We start from the raw sequence: 15,525 nt of genomic DNA, 5'->3' as shown, positions 1-15,525 counted from the left end.
AGCCATATTTGATTGTCTAGTGGTGCAGGTGGTCCTCAGAATGTGGTCAAATTCCAGGTCTGTTTGGTTACGTTTTTTTGAGTGAAATACCAGGGAATGTAATTCTCCTGATTACCCGATGGGTGTTTGGTAGGGATTTAGCAAAAGAGTGGAATTTTGACCGCCGGTTATGTTGGGCGATTGTCGGTGACGTGTAACCCTTGAAATGTTAAGAAATGAACCATTCCAATCTTGTGTAAGTACTAGCTATGTTTCTTTTAGGAACCATTGATAAGGAGCTCCCTTTCATTCCTTTTATTTTGTCTCTAATTGATATTGAAGAGGATACTAATTTCTTGCAGATGCAATTTCTACCGCTTTGGCGTGATACTATGGGTGCTGGCTAGCTTGTGTATGCCATGGAGTTGACATTTTGACACGCCACAACAACTTTTGGTGGATTACCAGCTCAACCTACCATTTAATCATTGATAAATTTTAACATTCTGTTGAATAGAGTTGTTCCATTATTTGCTATTTTACTGGATTAAAACTCCATAGATCATGTGTCTAAAGTGACTTCTCATGCCATGTATCCATCTGATTTGTGCTTATAACTATTATGGCTCCTTTAATATTTACAGATCAGATTCCATAATTATATGGTGCACATTATTTGGGTGATCGAAACCATTTGTTTTCTGGGCCTGACGTAGATAGGGTGTGCCCAGACAATGTTCTCCACAGGATGATCCTAACTCTTCGATTGATATGGTGTGTCCTGTCGTGTAAGTGTCCCTAGAGTTAGGAGGCCTCGAGTCGATCGGTTAGACATTTTGTCGAACCGATGGCTAGACTAGGAAGCATATAGTCAGCCCATGGTTTTCTTTAGGATGCACAGCCCAAATACATAGGATGTAGGGTCCACCTGCATTAGCTTAAGGATAATCATCTTGCATTAGTTAGGGCATATAGAGTCCTAAAAATTACAATTCACTTGAATTTAAGCAATGGTACAAAAAGCTTTAAGAATCAGTCGAGTCTGGTGGATCGAGTCTAGAATAGCAGTTCTAGATGGTTAGGCATCGTAGTTTAGAATAGGACATCGAACTACGTTGACTCCGATTCTTCCCGAGGCAGGGATACGTAGTGCAGCCGAGGTGGATGGCCATCTTGGTCCGAGTCAAGTCCTGCATTAGAGTTTTAGGATTTGTCTTGTCCAGTCGTGTATAGAATTGATTTGTGTTGTGTATTTTACTGTGTTTTCTTACTTTCATGTACAGATCCTATACCTTTAGCTGTAGCATGCATGTGTTTGCACACCAGAACTCAGACACCAATTAGGTATGACACTCATAACCTAGTTATTCTCAGGCGACACTTCTTTCATTTATTTTGTGTGTGTTTATTATTCATCTCTGAGACGTGCATGATTAGGTAGACGTCTTCTCGGAGATATATGTTCTCATTTCACATGACTTCCGTCCAAAACTCTTCAAAATCAATAAGTAAATATCATAAGAGACCAGGTGCTTGCACTTGGGCGGACGAGGTGCTCTTCGGACCTTCCAAATTCGTAACCAGGCACGAACCTTCTTTTTATATCTCTGGTTATCCGTTGCAACAGAGCATAGTGTGGGATCCATGGCCCACTTCCTTGGATGGCGACTCTTCTTTGTTTAAGGTACGCCTCGAATCTGGGCTAGTCCCCGAATCGAGAGGTATCTCCCTTTGTATCGCCACTCATGCTGTGAGAGGCACATTCTTTCGAGAGTTCCTTGGTAGAGCTCTCCATTCACGTGGATGATCCTGAGACTGTTCGTGGGGGCTCGTCCCCCGCCTCTATCGGATCGGGGTCCACAGTTCGGTTCGGTTGGAATGTATGATCGGTTCGGTTAGGTTGGAGTGTTTCGATTTCGGCTCGGTTCGGTTCGGAGGTAAGCATGTTCGGTTCGGTTTCGGTTTGGGGGTCAAACAGAACCGAAACCGAACCGTTGCCACCCTTAGTTATCAATCCTCTAAATGAGGATAACATCCTCTAAATGGGGATAACAAACTCTCAAAAAGTGGTTATCAACCCTCTTTAACAATTTTTCAATACTGTGTCCCCCATTCACAATTCTTGTATTTTGGTGTCCCCCATTGGCAATTTTTTCCTAATTCTAATACCAGAAATTTATTCAGCAATGTTTTGGGTTCATTTCCCAAGAAGAAAAGAAAAAAAGAGAGGTGGGAAAAGAGGATGCTTAATAGATGGTGACTAGAGTTAGAATAAGAGTAGAGTGAGAGGGGAATGGGATGGGGAGAGAGATTAGCCCAAAGGCGACAACATCAAGTCTAAACAGGGGTTATCAAGTCTCTATGAACTTGATAATCCCTTTTTAGACTTGATAACCGTATTTTAGACTTGATAACCCCTAGGGGTATTTTGGTCAGGTTATCCCACAAATTCTGTTTTTGACCCTTTTATAATTTTTCAAAAGAGTGTCCCACCTTTGGCAATTCTCTCATTTTGGTCTACCCATTGGTAATTTCCCCCGTGGTTTCAAATTTCAGTTTCAAGAATGTGTTTCAGCCTTCACCGAAACAAATTTCAGCCGAAATACAATACATAATATTTTATCCCGTATAGATTTTCGGCAAATTTCGGGAAAATATTAAGTAATTATCCACAATCTAGATTTTTGGGTGAAATCCCTTAATTTCGGAGGAAACCCAATAACAACTATCCAAATCAAATACACGGCCAACCAGAAATTAAAGCAAGGAACATATATGTAATTCTGATACAAGATATTGATTCAGCAATGTCTTGGGGGAAAGGTTTTAAATTTCGACCGCAGCCCGAAATTTTGGACCGAAATCAGGTTTTAGTCGAGACCGAAATCGAAATTGGGTTTAATCGAAACGTTACAAAATTTGGATCGAAATTTTGTTTTTCCCGAAATTAGACAAAATTTAAAGGATAACTCCAAAAAAATCTGTTTTTTATTTATTATTTGATATTATCCCCAAATTTCAGCCGAAATTACCGAAACATCGACCGACGGTAATTTCCACGAAATTTCGTACGGGATAAAATACTAGCTAAATTTATTTGGTAGATTTCGAATGAAATTTCGGGGGACCGAAACGCATTCCCAACTTCCCAAGTTGGGGGTCCATTTCCCAAAAAGAAATAAAAAGAAATAAAGAAAGATTGGAAAAGAGGATGCTCAATAGATGGTGACTGTACCTAGTGAACCCGTCTTTATTGCTCTGTTTGGCTGTTCATTTTGAGGAGATCATTCTAAGATGATCTGCCCAAAGCAACATGTGTACGGCTACGAGTGCTTGATCTGTGCTTCTTGATCAAGGTTGAGGAGAAAAGAACAACATTTTAGATTTCTCTAGACCAGTGATTCATGTTAAAGTATAAAAGATAAATAACACGTTTAGTATCATAGCCAAAAGTCTCGAGTTCAAACCTCCCGGATAGTAAAAATTCACATGCGATGGTCGGCCCAAAGTGGGACCACATGTGCCACGTGTTTGCCAAGTGGGCTACACGTGCGGAGGAGTGTTAAAGTATAAAAGATAAATAACACATTTCTCCAACAACTTAAGCTTTTGGCGAAGTTGGTAAGTTAACATACTTTAACACTCCCCCTTACCAACTTCTCCAAAAGCTTAAGTTGTTGGAGAAAGGTGTTATTTATCGTTTATACTTTAACAATTCATTCTAAAATGGGGGCTTACACCACATAAAAACCCAAAAATAATAGAAATGCTATGGTGTAAGCCCGTATAGTCCACCTTTTTCAAAAAGAACTGTACGGCTTGCACCATAGGATGATCCAAACTGTCCAATGATGGGCCACAATGTTACGAACTTAGATTTCTTAGAGGGAAGATCAGCCTCTTGATCAACTTCGAGGGAAGGATCAATCCTCCTTTGTGCACAAAACACAATTTTTGGAATAAATTTCTACGTACACATTTTATTCATAAGCAACATTAAATACAAGAAAACATCCATGTTTCGTCTTCCTATAAATTCTCCACTAATAACTATCTCTAAATCAACTTTGAAGATTCACCCAAGATAACTCTTATCTTAACATCAAGACACGTTTCAATTTATTAGACAACAACAAAAGACTCCCATAGCAAACTCCACTCAAACATAATTAATTTATTCAACCCGGAGGGCCATGTAGGTACGTAACATCCCTCCCCCCTTGAAATCAAGGTTGGATTATTGACACACAAAAAAAAAAAACAATTTATTCCACTCGGATCCCAAATTGTATTGGGCATGATTTTGTTGAGCAACATATTTGACGTTGGACTTCCACCTTAAAAAACAACGGCCGTGATCCTTTGAACTCCACCTTCAAAATCTCTTGTGATCAAACAGGAAAAGAAATACGATCTTTCATTGCGGAGCACCGAAGAGATGGAATGATCGAATGGGTCGACAAAATCAAGATAAATTTTTGCATGGTGTTCAACTAAATCACCTTCACTAGTATCAGTTTGCACATTATTTAAATTTAGCTTTCTTTCTACTCACATTTCCTTCATCAGCGTGCTGATTTTGATCAAGCCTTCTGAAAATTGTCGTTGTTCTTCCATAAATTCTGAAAAACACTTGCAAAAATCACCGCGCATGGAATACAAAATCTCGTCGTATGTAGCCATGGCGCAAGAACGACTGCTCTGATACCACTTGTTACGAACCTAGATCGGTTTGCAACGGATTTGATCTTATTAGAGGGAAGATCAGCCTCTAGATCCACTTCGAGGGAAGGATCAATCCTCTTTTATGCACAAAACACAATTTTTGGAATAAATTTCTACGTACATATGTTATTCATAAGCAACATTAAATACAAGAAAACATCCATGTTTCATCTTCCTATAAATTCTCCACTAATACCTATCTCTAAATAAACTTTGAAGATTCATCCAAGATAACTCTTATCATAACTAACATCAAGACACGTTCCACTTTATTAGACAACAACAAAAGACTCCTACGCGTAGCAAACTCCACACAAACCTAATTAATTTATTCAACCCGAAGGGCCATGTAGGTACGTAACACACAACGTAAATATGTTGTGCCCCAAAAATCATTTTCATAGGATGATCACAACCCTCTGATCTATAGAGATTCCCACAACATGAAGTTCCTCTAACGAACATAGGGCTAGGATCATCCTATGAAAATGATTTATTTGGCACACCCTATTTACATTGTAGCCCATCAAATGGACAGTTTGGATCATCATAGAGTGTAAGCCGTATAGACCTGGCAAATTGGCGGATTGGGTTGGGTTACCCGCAGGTCATGCGGGTAAGGGTCAAACGGGTTGGGTAAAAAAGGACCCACATCCCTACGGGTTAGCACTTAGGTGACCCGCACCCATTGCGCGTGGGTTGGGTAACCCACAATTATTTTCCTAAGTTTTTTTCCGGAGGGAACACATGTTCGGCTGGCCCCTCTCTCTATCTTCCTCTTCTCTCTCACTCTCATTGATTTCTCTCAAAATCCTAAAACATGAGAATGAGATACCCCCCCCCCCCCCCCTGCAAAAAAAAAATGCTAACGAACCCTTGTCCCTTTTATATTAGGTTGCATTTCTTCTTAATCTAGATTGTCCATTTCTCGTTTTCTTTGATCTCATGGTTCGTATGGATTGTTTCTCAATGAAGTAACACAAAATGCCTGGAGTACCATCCAAAAGAGAGAAATCCCATCTTTTATCTAAAAAAAGAAAGTCTGCAACAATGATCTTGTTTGTAGATTGCCTGGTAGACATAGTAAAGAAATAACAAAAGTAAGAAAAATGACACAAATCGAGTAACACACATCCAAATCAAATACACGGACCAGGAATTAAAGCAAGCAACATATATGTAATTTTCTCACAAAATTTTTATTCTGCAATGTTTTGGGGGTCGATCCATTTCCCAAAAACAAAACAAAAGAAATAAAGAAAGATGGGAGAAGAGGATGCTCAATAGATGGTGACTAAAGCTAGAATAATAGTAGAGAGAGAGAGAGAGAGAGAGGGAGGAGGGAAAGGGACAGAGAGAGAGAGGGATGGCCCTTTAAAGACCTGTCCCATCCCACACCATGCTGGGTCCCACCTAATTTTGTACCTAGGCTGGCTGGCTTCAATTTAGGACCGTAGCTGGACTCCATTTTTTCCATGCGTGTAAGTAAAATAAATTTTACATTTTACGCTCATTTTTTGGTAGAAAAAATGGGCTTACGTTTTGTTTTATTCACATTTTTAGGTAGAAAAAATGGGCTTGCCCAGTGAACCCATCTGTATGTGTATGGCTACAATGGGTGTTTGATATGTGCTTCTTGATCAAGGATGAGGAGAAAGGAACACCATTTAAGATTTCTCCAAACAAGTTATTCATTCTAAAATGAGGACTTACACCATATAAAAACTCCAAAATAATAGAATTGCTATGGTGTAAGCCCGTATAGTCCAATATTTTTCAAAAATAACTGTACGGCTTGCACCATAGGATGATCCAGGCAAACCTTTTGATGGGCCACAACATAAATACGTTGTGCCCCAAAAATCATTTCCATGGGATGATCCCAACCCTCCAATCTATAGAGATTCCCATGATACGAAGTTCCTCTAATGATCATAGAGCTAGGATTATTCTATGAAAATGATTTTTTTGGCACACCCTATTTACATTATAGCCCATCAAATGGACGGTTTGGATCATAGTTTTTGAAAAATACTTGACTATAGTTGCTTCCCCCATATGAAAATCCACTCTTAAAAATTGAGAATAAGGCAAAACCTAAGAAGCTAGTACAAATTGAGCGACCCGATTGTGATCAATTGAAAGCCTAGATAGGCCTTTAAGAAATCGTGATTTATTGGCCATATGAGATCCAGATTAAGGCCTATTAGATGGAGGGATCCGATCAATCAAAGATGGGAGCACCTCGATCACTTGTGACCCCTTGCCGGGTTTTTTTTGTTCCCGGGAGTTATGTGGGAGAAAAAAATACCCTGGGAGATAGGTGGGAAAAAAAAAGTCCTGGAAGTATCCTGGTAAAATAAAAATCCCATGTTTGGTTATGTGGGAGAAAAAAATACCCTGGGAGATATGGTGGGAGAAAAAAAAACTTTTGTTTGGTTGCTTGAACTGTTGGGTAGAAAAAAATTCTTCTCAAGCTTATTTTTGGTTCCTGAGTTTATTTTTGTTCCTCGGGTTATCTTGGGATGGGATGAAAAGGCAATCATTACAAAAGTGGGATTAAAAAATTCACCCCACAAGTAATCATTACAAGAGTGGGATTAAAATAAACCTAGTGCTAAAAGGCAACCAAACATGGGATGCGACAAAAATTTAACTTACTCTCCCACAAAACTCCCAGGCACAAAAAAAACCCGGCAACCAAACAGAGCGGGTGTACACAAAAAATAAAGGAAAAAATATGGGAAAAGAGGAATAGAGGATGCTGACCCCACAAGGGACAACCGGCGTAATGGCTCTTTAGAGACCTGTCCCATCCCGCACAAAGCTGGGTCTGGTTCCATACCAACATTTTCCTATAATCCCAACCATTCGATCTATAGAGGTTCCATTATATGAAGTTCCTCTAATGATCATCCGATGGAAATTTTTTTTTTTTTTTTTGCACACCCTATTTACATTTTAGCCCATCAAATGGACGGTTTGGATCATCCTAGAGTGTAAGCCGTACAATACTTTTTGAAAAATACTAGAGTATAGGGGCTTACACCATATAAAAAATCTACTCTGAATCGAAAAGGAAAGTATGCAATAATGATCATGTTTTGTACTCAACAGTTAGAATAGGTTTTGACACTTTTTCTTTTTTCTTTACAGCTGTCAAAGGTTCAATTATTGCCTCCCAATGTGATCTCTTGCAAGAAGAAGAGAGAGAAATAAGGGAGACTTGCTATTCCTTCCGTTCTTAGTTTCCTCTTTGAGATCCCTTGTTTTCTCCAACATCATGGCTGATGTAGCTACATTCATCTTAGAAGTGGCGAAGATTTTATATTGTCCTCTTAAGCGCCGTTATGATTATCTTGTTCACTATAAAAAGAGTGTTGAAAATCTTAAACTCAAAGCTGAGAATCTAAGGTCGACGAGAGATGATGTGCGACAATTAGTGGACGCTGCTATTAGAAATGGAGAAGAAATCACTCGTGTAGTGCAGTTATGGCTACAACAAGTAGATGACATTGAGGCAATCACGGAGAGATTGGAAGAGGGGATGAAGGAGAACAAGAGATGTTTCAAGGGATGGTGTCCCAATTTCAGCTCGCGCTTTTCTCTAGGTAGAGAAGCAACGAAGAAGATGGTTGATGTTCATGTCCTGCTAGCAAAAGGGAATTTCACTCATGTAGCAACTCCCCGCCCTTGTCCAAGCTTTAACCCAACAGGAAAATTTGAATCTTTTGAATCCACAGAATCAGCTAAGAAGCTGATCATCAAGGCATTAAAAAAGGAGAGAATCAACATCATCGGGGTATATGGGATGGGAGGTGTTGGCAAGACGACCCTAGTGGAACAAGTGGGAAAGCAAGCTAAGGATGAAAAGTTGTGTGATAAGGTTGTAAAGGTCACTGTTTCCCAAAAGCAAGACTTGCAAAAGATCCAAGACGAACTTGCAGAAAAATTAGGCATGGAATTGAAAGAAACTAATGAAGAAGTGCGGGCAGGCCCGCTGTTGGAGAGATTAAAGCAAGAAAAGAAGGTACTCATAATCTTGGACGATTTGTGGGATAGATTGGACTTCACAAAGGTCGGAATCCCCTGCGGAGGTACACAAATGGGCTGCCAAATTATAATGACAACACGGAGATTAGATGTATGTTTCATGATGAATTGCCAGAAAAATATCGAAGTCCAAGTTTTATCTGAACAAGATTCATGGAATCTATTCAAAGAGAAAGCAGAAGTTGTTGAAACTGATGAATTGCGGAGTTTGGCAAGGGAAGTTGCTAAAGAATGCAAGGGCTTGCCTTTAGCCATTATCACGGTTGCAAGGGCACTGAAAGGCAAAGGCTCATCTATTTGGGCTAATGCATTGAGAGAATTAAAGCGGTCTTCTGCAAGAAACATAGAGGGTGTTGATAAAGAGGTGTACTCTCGTCTCGAGCTGAGTTACAACCACATTAGAAGTGAGGAAGCAAAGTTGTTCTTCTTGTTTTGCAGTGTCTTTCCCGAAGATCATAACATTGAAGTGGGCGTATTGATTAGATACATAATGGGGGAGAGGGTTTTCAAGGATGTCAACAATTTTGAGGAAGCGTGGGATAGAATACAGACCTTGGTTGAAACACTTAAGGATTCTTGTTTGTTGTTAGACGGTGACAAAAAAGGCTTTGTAAAACTGCACGATGTTGTTAGAGATCTGGCCATATTGATCGCATCAAGAAAAGAGAATGGGTTTCTAGTTAAAGTGGGAGAGGAATTGACAGAGTGGCCAGAGACTTTGGATGAATGTAAGAGGCTTTCACTTATGGGAACTTCAATTGGTATGCTCCCCGAGCGGCCAAATTGCCCACGTCTCTCAACCTTATTACTACAACGAACGAATGGTTGGGAAGAAATTCCAAATAATTTCATTGAAAGAATGAAAGCCCTTGTCGTCTTGGATCTAAGCAATACCAAGATTTCATCATTGCCCCCATCACTACCGTACTTTAAAAACCTCAAGACACTATGCTTAGATGGGTGCATGCGTTTAGATGACATATCCCTACTTGGAGGTTTGGTGAAACTTGAAGTACTTAGCCTAAGGAAAACTGCGGTCAAAGAATTGCCAATAGAAATCGGGCAATTATCCAATCTGAAGGTTTTGGACTTGAGATGGTGTCATGCTCTTACAATGGTGGCACCAAATGTCATTTCAAGGTTGACTAAATTAGAAGAACTGTACATGGGAGATAGCTTCAATGAGTGGGAGGTAAGAGGCAGCAGCGGTGGTGGAAGTAAAGCGAGCTTTGATGAGGTGGCATCTTTGGCTCGCTTGACCGTTCTACAAATTGATGTTGAAGACGTGAATTGTTTGTCTCTAGAAGTCCCCGGCCCTTGGGAGAAACTAAAGAAATTCCGCATCCGCGTTTGGTACCGACGGAGCTTCATGAGCGACTACGACAAGTGTACATCCATCAACATTTCATACCCTTTATCAAAGTGGGTTAAACTGTTATTAGAAAGAAGCGAAGAAATTGAATTGGAGGGCGTCTCCAATATTGTACACCTCATAGATGATGAAGGTAGACCTTTCGACAGCGTGAAGTACCTCCGTCTCTACAATTGTGACGAAATGGAACATTTCATCAACACGGTGGAAGAATCTCATCGGGTTCCACCAAATGCCTTTAGGATATTGCAACGATTGGACCTCTTTGACACGGAGAAATTAGAGAAGATCTGTCACGGCCCGCTTCCTAATAGATTCTTTGGGAACCTTACAGAGCTGAACATCTCCGGTTGTAGGAAATTAAAAAATATCCTATCATATGATCTGCTTGAAGGATTGAAAAACTTGGAGATACTCAGAGTAGTCGGTTGTGAAGAGTTAGAGGAGGTATTTGACTACGAAGAGGGGATGAGAGAAGAGGATCATGCTGCTATTACTACATCACCTCTCTCTACATTGAAAAAAATGGAATTACGAAGTCTGCCCGAACTGTCGTGTATATGGAAGGGGGCCATACCACCAACTGGGACATTCCACAACCTAACCCAGTTGACTGTGGTTAGGTGCCATAGCTTGCGATGTCTATTCTCCCCTGTTCTTGCACAGTGCCTTCAACAATTGGAATACGAAAGCTCTCTTTTTTCCAAATAAAGAAAAGGAAAGTAACTAGAATCTGTTTTCCCCCCTTCTATTTCAATATTTTGTACATCCAAAGAGACCCGAATCTAGCTCAACGAGAAACAAGCACGGGTAAAGTATAAGTAGAAGAGGTATTTTTGGTCCATGCCTAATTGTGAGACCAATAATAGATGAATAAGAGTGATATGGAGAGTTTTTATATGGTGGCCGACCGTGAAAATCACAAGGGCAGTGTTAAAATTCTGCCCCTTGATTTTTTATCTAAGTGGTAAGTCCAAAAAGAGGCTTTGACCAAAAAAAAAAATCAAGGGGTAGAGTTTTGACACGCCCTTGTGATTTTCACGGTCGGCCACCATATAAAAACTTTGATATGGAAACCATATTGGAAATCTAGGAAAAAACTTTAAAATTTTTTGTCTCCACAATTTCAGGGAAATGGTATGATTATGGCTTATTTAGAGGGATATCATTATAACTGGAGGTCCATCTAAATAAAACTTAAATTGATGACAAAACTAATCCTCTTTATGCCATGTGTGGGGATTTGTTCAGTTTTGCTCTTAGTTAGGCAGCCCGTTTCCCGTATACATTACATTTGCCCTTAATAAGTAAAAATTGAATAGTTAGTTACCGTTATCATTTTTTGTGTGTAAAAAGCTGTAGGAACTTTTAGAAATATTTTTCCTTGTCAAATTTTTTTCATAACATTCCTTCAACCCAATCTGGGCCTTAGTGGGATGCAAGTATTAATTTTAAAATCCACCGATCATTGATTGGATGATTAGGAATTCAAAGATTGTAAGAATTTGGTGCTGTGTTTTTTTTTGGTGGACCCCATCTTATGGTGTTGGACCATGTTTCTATCCTAAATGTAGGATAAGCAAAGGGAAATCATATATTTGCTCCCTTTTCTTCTCCGGGCCACCCCCTTTATTCTATTTATGATTACAGTTTTTACACTAAAAGGGCTGGACCGGGGAACAAAAGGGAGCAAATATATCATTTCCCTCTACTTATTAGTGGGACATGACAAGTGTCTAATCAAGGGCACTGAAGATCAGTTGATCCAATGATAGGACGGTTAAGATCTCATCTTTGGATGATGATTTTGTACCATGAGGCCATCCAAGGTACGAGGTCGAATTTCAAATTCAATGATTTTGGGTTTTCCATTCCAAACATATAATCTGGGTTGCAAAGGAAGCCATACCTAGGTGCAGCAAGGACCTTAGTGCCTGTTTGTTTGTAGTATAGATTGTCCTCGATTAGGTATATTCCAAGATTATAAGTATTTATTGTTTGTTGCACAACTATCCGTGATAAGATCTCTCCCCAAAAATATTTAAGCCCTGTCTTTTTCAGATTATGACAACCGATTGTTAATCCAAAACCTATTATTGGACTCAAAATTACCCAATAATAGGTTTTGGAGTAACAATCTGTTATCATAATCAGTAACAAACAGGACCTTAATCTTTGAAAATTAAAATGATTGTAATTCCTACCAAAAGATGGAATTGCATTTAACCTTCTTTTTTGAAGATAAACTATTTTTTTAGAGATAAATAATAAGTATCATTTGGGTACAACTTATCCAGATCAATCTATCCTGGAATATAAGGCTATGGTCATGGCCATGAATGCAGTTAGGGGTAAAATCCATCCATCCACTGAACACCAGGGGCATGGCGCCTAGACTACTTTTGTAACCTTACTTGCCACTTGGGAAACAAGGGCAAGTGGGTCTTTTACCTGTCATCCATGAATGGCAACCCCAAACAAAAAGGAAAGTGCCCTAGGAAAAAGACCCAACATAGCACGACAACTCTCCTAAACGTTCAGAGGTTTAAATAGAAACCCATTCTCTATGTTGCTCACCATTGCATGGGTGAAGATCCTCCCTTGCTTCAGGTTCATCTCATGCTCGATATGAGGCGTTGCTGGAGAGAGATTTGCTCTAGTGGTGCAAGGAGGTTCTATCTCTGCAGTGGATTCCTCCTGACCCAATATTGATGAAGATTAATTTCGATGGTTCGAGTTTAGGCAATCCAGGCTTGTAGGCCCAGGTGGAGTTCTCAAGGATGAGAGGGGTCAAACTAGTTGGTCTTTCTCTGTTCCTTTTGGGATTACGGATTCCAATGAAGTGGAATTGATGCTTGTTCTTCAGGTCATCAATATTACCAAGAGCAGAGACCTGGCCAACTTGATATTATTTGTTAAATGCCATCAAGTGGCTTGATTGGAGCCATCATCAAGTGGTGGATTTCCCAGTTCATTTCCAGGATGTTAGATCTGCCAATAGTGATGTATATAGGTTAGCCCGTGCGGGACTTGGAAGGGCGTCTTTGCAGACTTTTGGTTTCCTTCCCCCTTGAGTTCCCTTGTCTCTTGTTGCAATCCTTTTTGTTTTTATGGTTTCTTCTCCTTGTTTTTGACCATTTCTCGGCAAGGGAAATGTCAGGATATATTAAAAAATATTTTTTTTCTCAGGATTATATCAGGGAAAAACGACAAAAATAAAATTATTAAAAAAAATAAATATATAAATTTTAAGAACAAATATAAAATAAAAATATCGTAAAAATAACGGGACAATATCGTGATATTATTGCAATACTTTATGATAACAATGAAAATATCTCTATATGTTTAAAATCTCGGGATTATTTCGGGATTTTGTCATTTTATCAAAAATGTCGCGATCAAAACGTGATATTTTGAAAATATCGGAGATATTTGTTATATAGCTCGGTTGTTGGGTTCCTCCTTTCTTTCCGTAGTAAAATTCTTTATCTTTCATAAAATGTGTGACATCCAAAATATACAGGGTCGAGAGTTCATGCCGGAACAATCATTAATGATACCATCTTTAGAGAGCATTGAATTAGAGCAACAAACCAGAGCCACTATTGTCATACAAAGCCGGTTTCTATACGCATTAACCCGTGAACCACTACCTGAGAGCACAGAATTAGAGCAACAGACTAGAGCCACTATTGTCATACAAAGCCGGTTCCGATATGCATTAACCCGTGAACACTACCTGAGAAATTAAAGAGCAACAATCGTTATCCAACACGCCCGGAAGAGGTGAATCACTCATCAATCATACTCAGCAGGAAGAGTTTATACAACAACTACAACAAGAAAGGCAGATCCAAGATGATAATTCTATCGATATGCATTTAACGAATTAACCAATCTTAGTATTTGGCCCTCTTGCAAAGTTTTACTATGTAATCATGAACGTGAGAACAGAAGTTTATAGGCATAATGAAGCAGAAGACCTGTGTTACATTTTGCCTAAGCAGACATGTTTTAATGATTACATCAAATGTGCACCCTGTGATCACACTACTTCAAACCAATGGCATGGCTGTCCAAAGCTTCTTGTGCATTGGAAATACTTAGTCTGTTGGAAATGCTAACTAGTTGTAGATTGCGCAAGGATCAGAGCCGACAAGTTCTCGCCTGAAGAGGTCGAAGCTTTTCAAGCAATGAGAGTACGATGGGGACAATTCTCGGCTCGTATTTTAATTTTAAGTGTCTTTTATGTCCGTTAAGTTATAGGAAAGGTATCACGATCTTTTCCTACCAATATGATTTGGTTTCTTTGAGTGGTTTCAAATAGGCCCCACACATGTATTATGGGAATTTTACGTGGAGGGCAAGTTTTTAAGTCATTAGAGAGCATTATAGTCAAAGTGTTAGGTTTTTGTCTAAGGTTTTAGAAGTTTCTAGTTCTCTATTTTCGAATATATTTGTAGCCCCAGGGCACTTTTCATAAAGCGATGATGAAATGAATGATGGATGGATGATGATTGAACAAACATTTGGAAAGCTTCTTCTCTTGTGCAGATGTGATTTATACTCCTTGCCATGGTGTGATGCCTGGATCTTACCTAAGGTGCAATGGTTTTTGGTTGGTGATATTCCAACTATGCTATCTATTTCTTTCATCCTTTTTTTTTTTTTTTTTTTGCTTTTTTCCCATAAACCACCTTCCCGGGAACCCCAGACCTCCATTAATCTCACCCAAGACCTCTCTTGCATTATTTCAACTATCATCTAGGCAAAACCCTAAAACACACATTATAAAAATTTCTCTACCTTAGAAACAACATTCAAATCCATTCATACACTACACCCATTTTATTGCCCCAAAACTAATTTTAAACCTTCTCCGCATCGTTTGCAACCTTCTAAACCTATCCTAAACCTAGTAGAAATATTTTACTAATTTAATCATAAATTTTAGGACTCGAAACCCTAATTTTTACCCCCAAACCTAGTATAGATCCATCTAGCATCATATTTGGTATGAAAGCGAAGTATTAGTTCAACCTTCGATCGTTCTACATCAGGTTATCTTGAGTCAAGAAAGCCTTAGGGATACAAGAAAGTTTATGATATTACGAATGAAAGGCAGCTTTGCTTCGAAATTTCATGGTGGATTTCTCTTCGATGGGTTTGGGGTGAGATCCTCTAATCCAACCTAAGGTATGATGCCCTGGGATCCAAAGATGTGATGCCACGGAACATCTTTCATTGCCGTGCTTTAGAGACCCTTTATATTTTTCTCATGTCAAATTCTCGATGTCAATGACAAAACTTGGTAACTGGTTCTCGCCTTCAACATACAACTGAAGCAAGGCATATCTAATAATTGCTCTCAAGTTAACGGGAACATCAAAAGC

General features: G+C 39.2%; 1 protein-coding gene and 1 long non-coding RNA gene across 2 annotated transcripts in view; both read left to right on the top strand.

The window, feature by feature from the left end:
* Nucleotides 1-15,525, top strand: part of LOC143848259 (uncharacterized) — a 70,152-nt gene that overhangs the window by 49,815 nt on the left and 4,812 nt on the right. The window lies entirely within an intron of this gene.
* LOC143848836 (putative disease resistance protein At4g27220) lies at nucleotides 7,988-10,840 on the top strand. Its single transcript, XM_077357899.1, has one exon. It carries the CDS (start codon nucleotides 7,988-7,990, stop codon nucleotides 10,838-10,840), a length of 2,853 nt encoding a protein of 950 aa, XP_077214014.1.

This window comes from Tasmannia lanceolata, unplaced genomic scaffold (genome assembly GCF_043159265.1).
Source record: "Tasmannia lanceolata isolate RefF3 unplaced genomic scaffold, GAP_Taslan_0.1 ptg000016l, whole genome shotgun sequence".
NCBI lineage: Eukaryota > Viridiplantae > Streptophyta > Magnoliopsida > Canellales > Winteraceae > Tasmannia > Tasmannia lanceolata.
Note: the sequence above shows the minus strand (reverse complement) of the source record. Positions and strands in the feature narration are given on the sequence as shown.

Bases quoted from the DNA above. Each gene is read 5' to 3' on its own strand.
- LOC143848836 (XM_077357899.1), top strand. From the start codon at position 7,988: ATGGCTGATGTAGCTACATTCATCTTAGAAGTGGCGAAGATTTTATAT.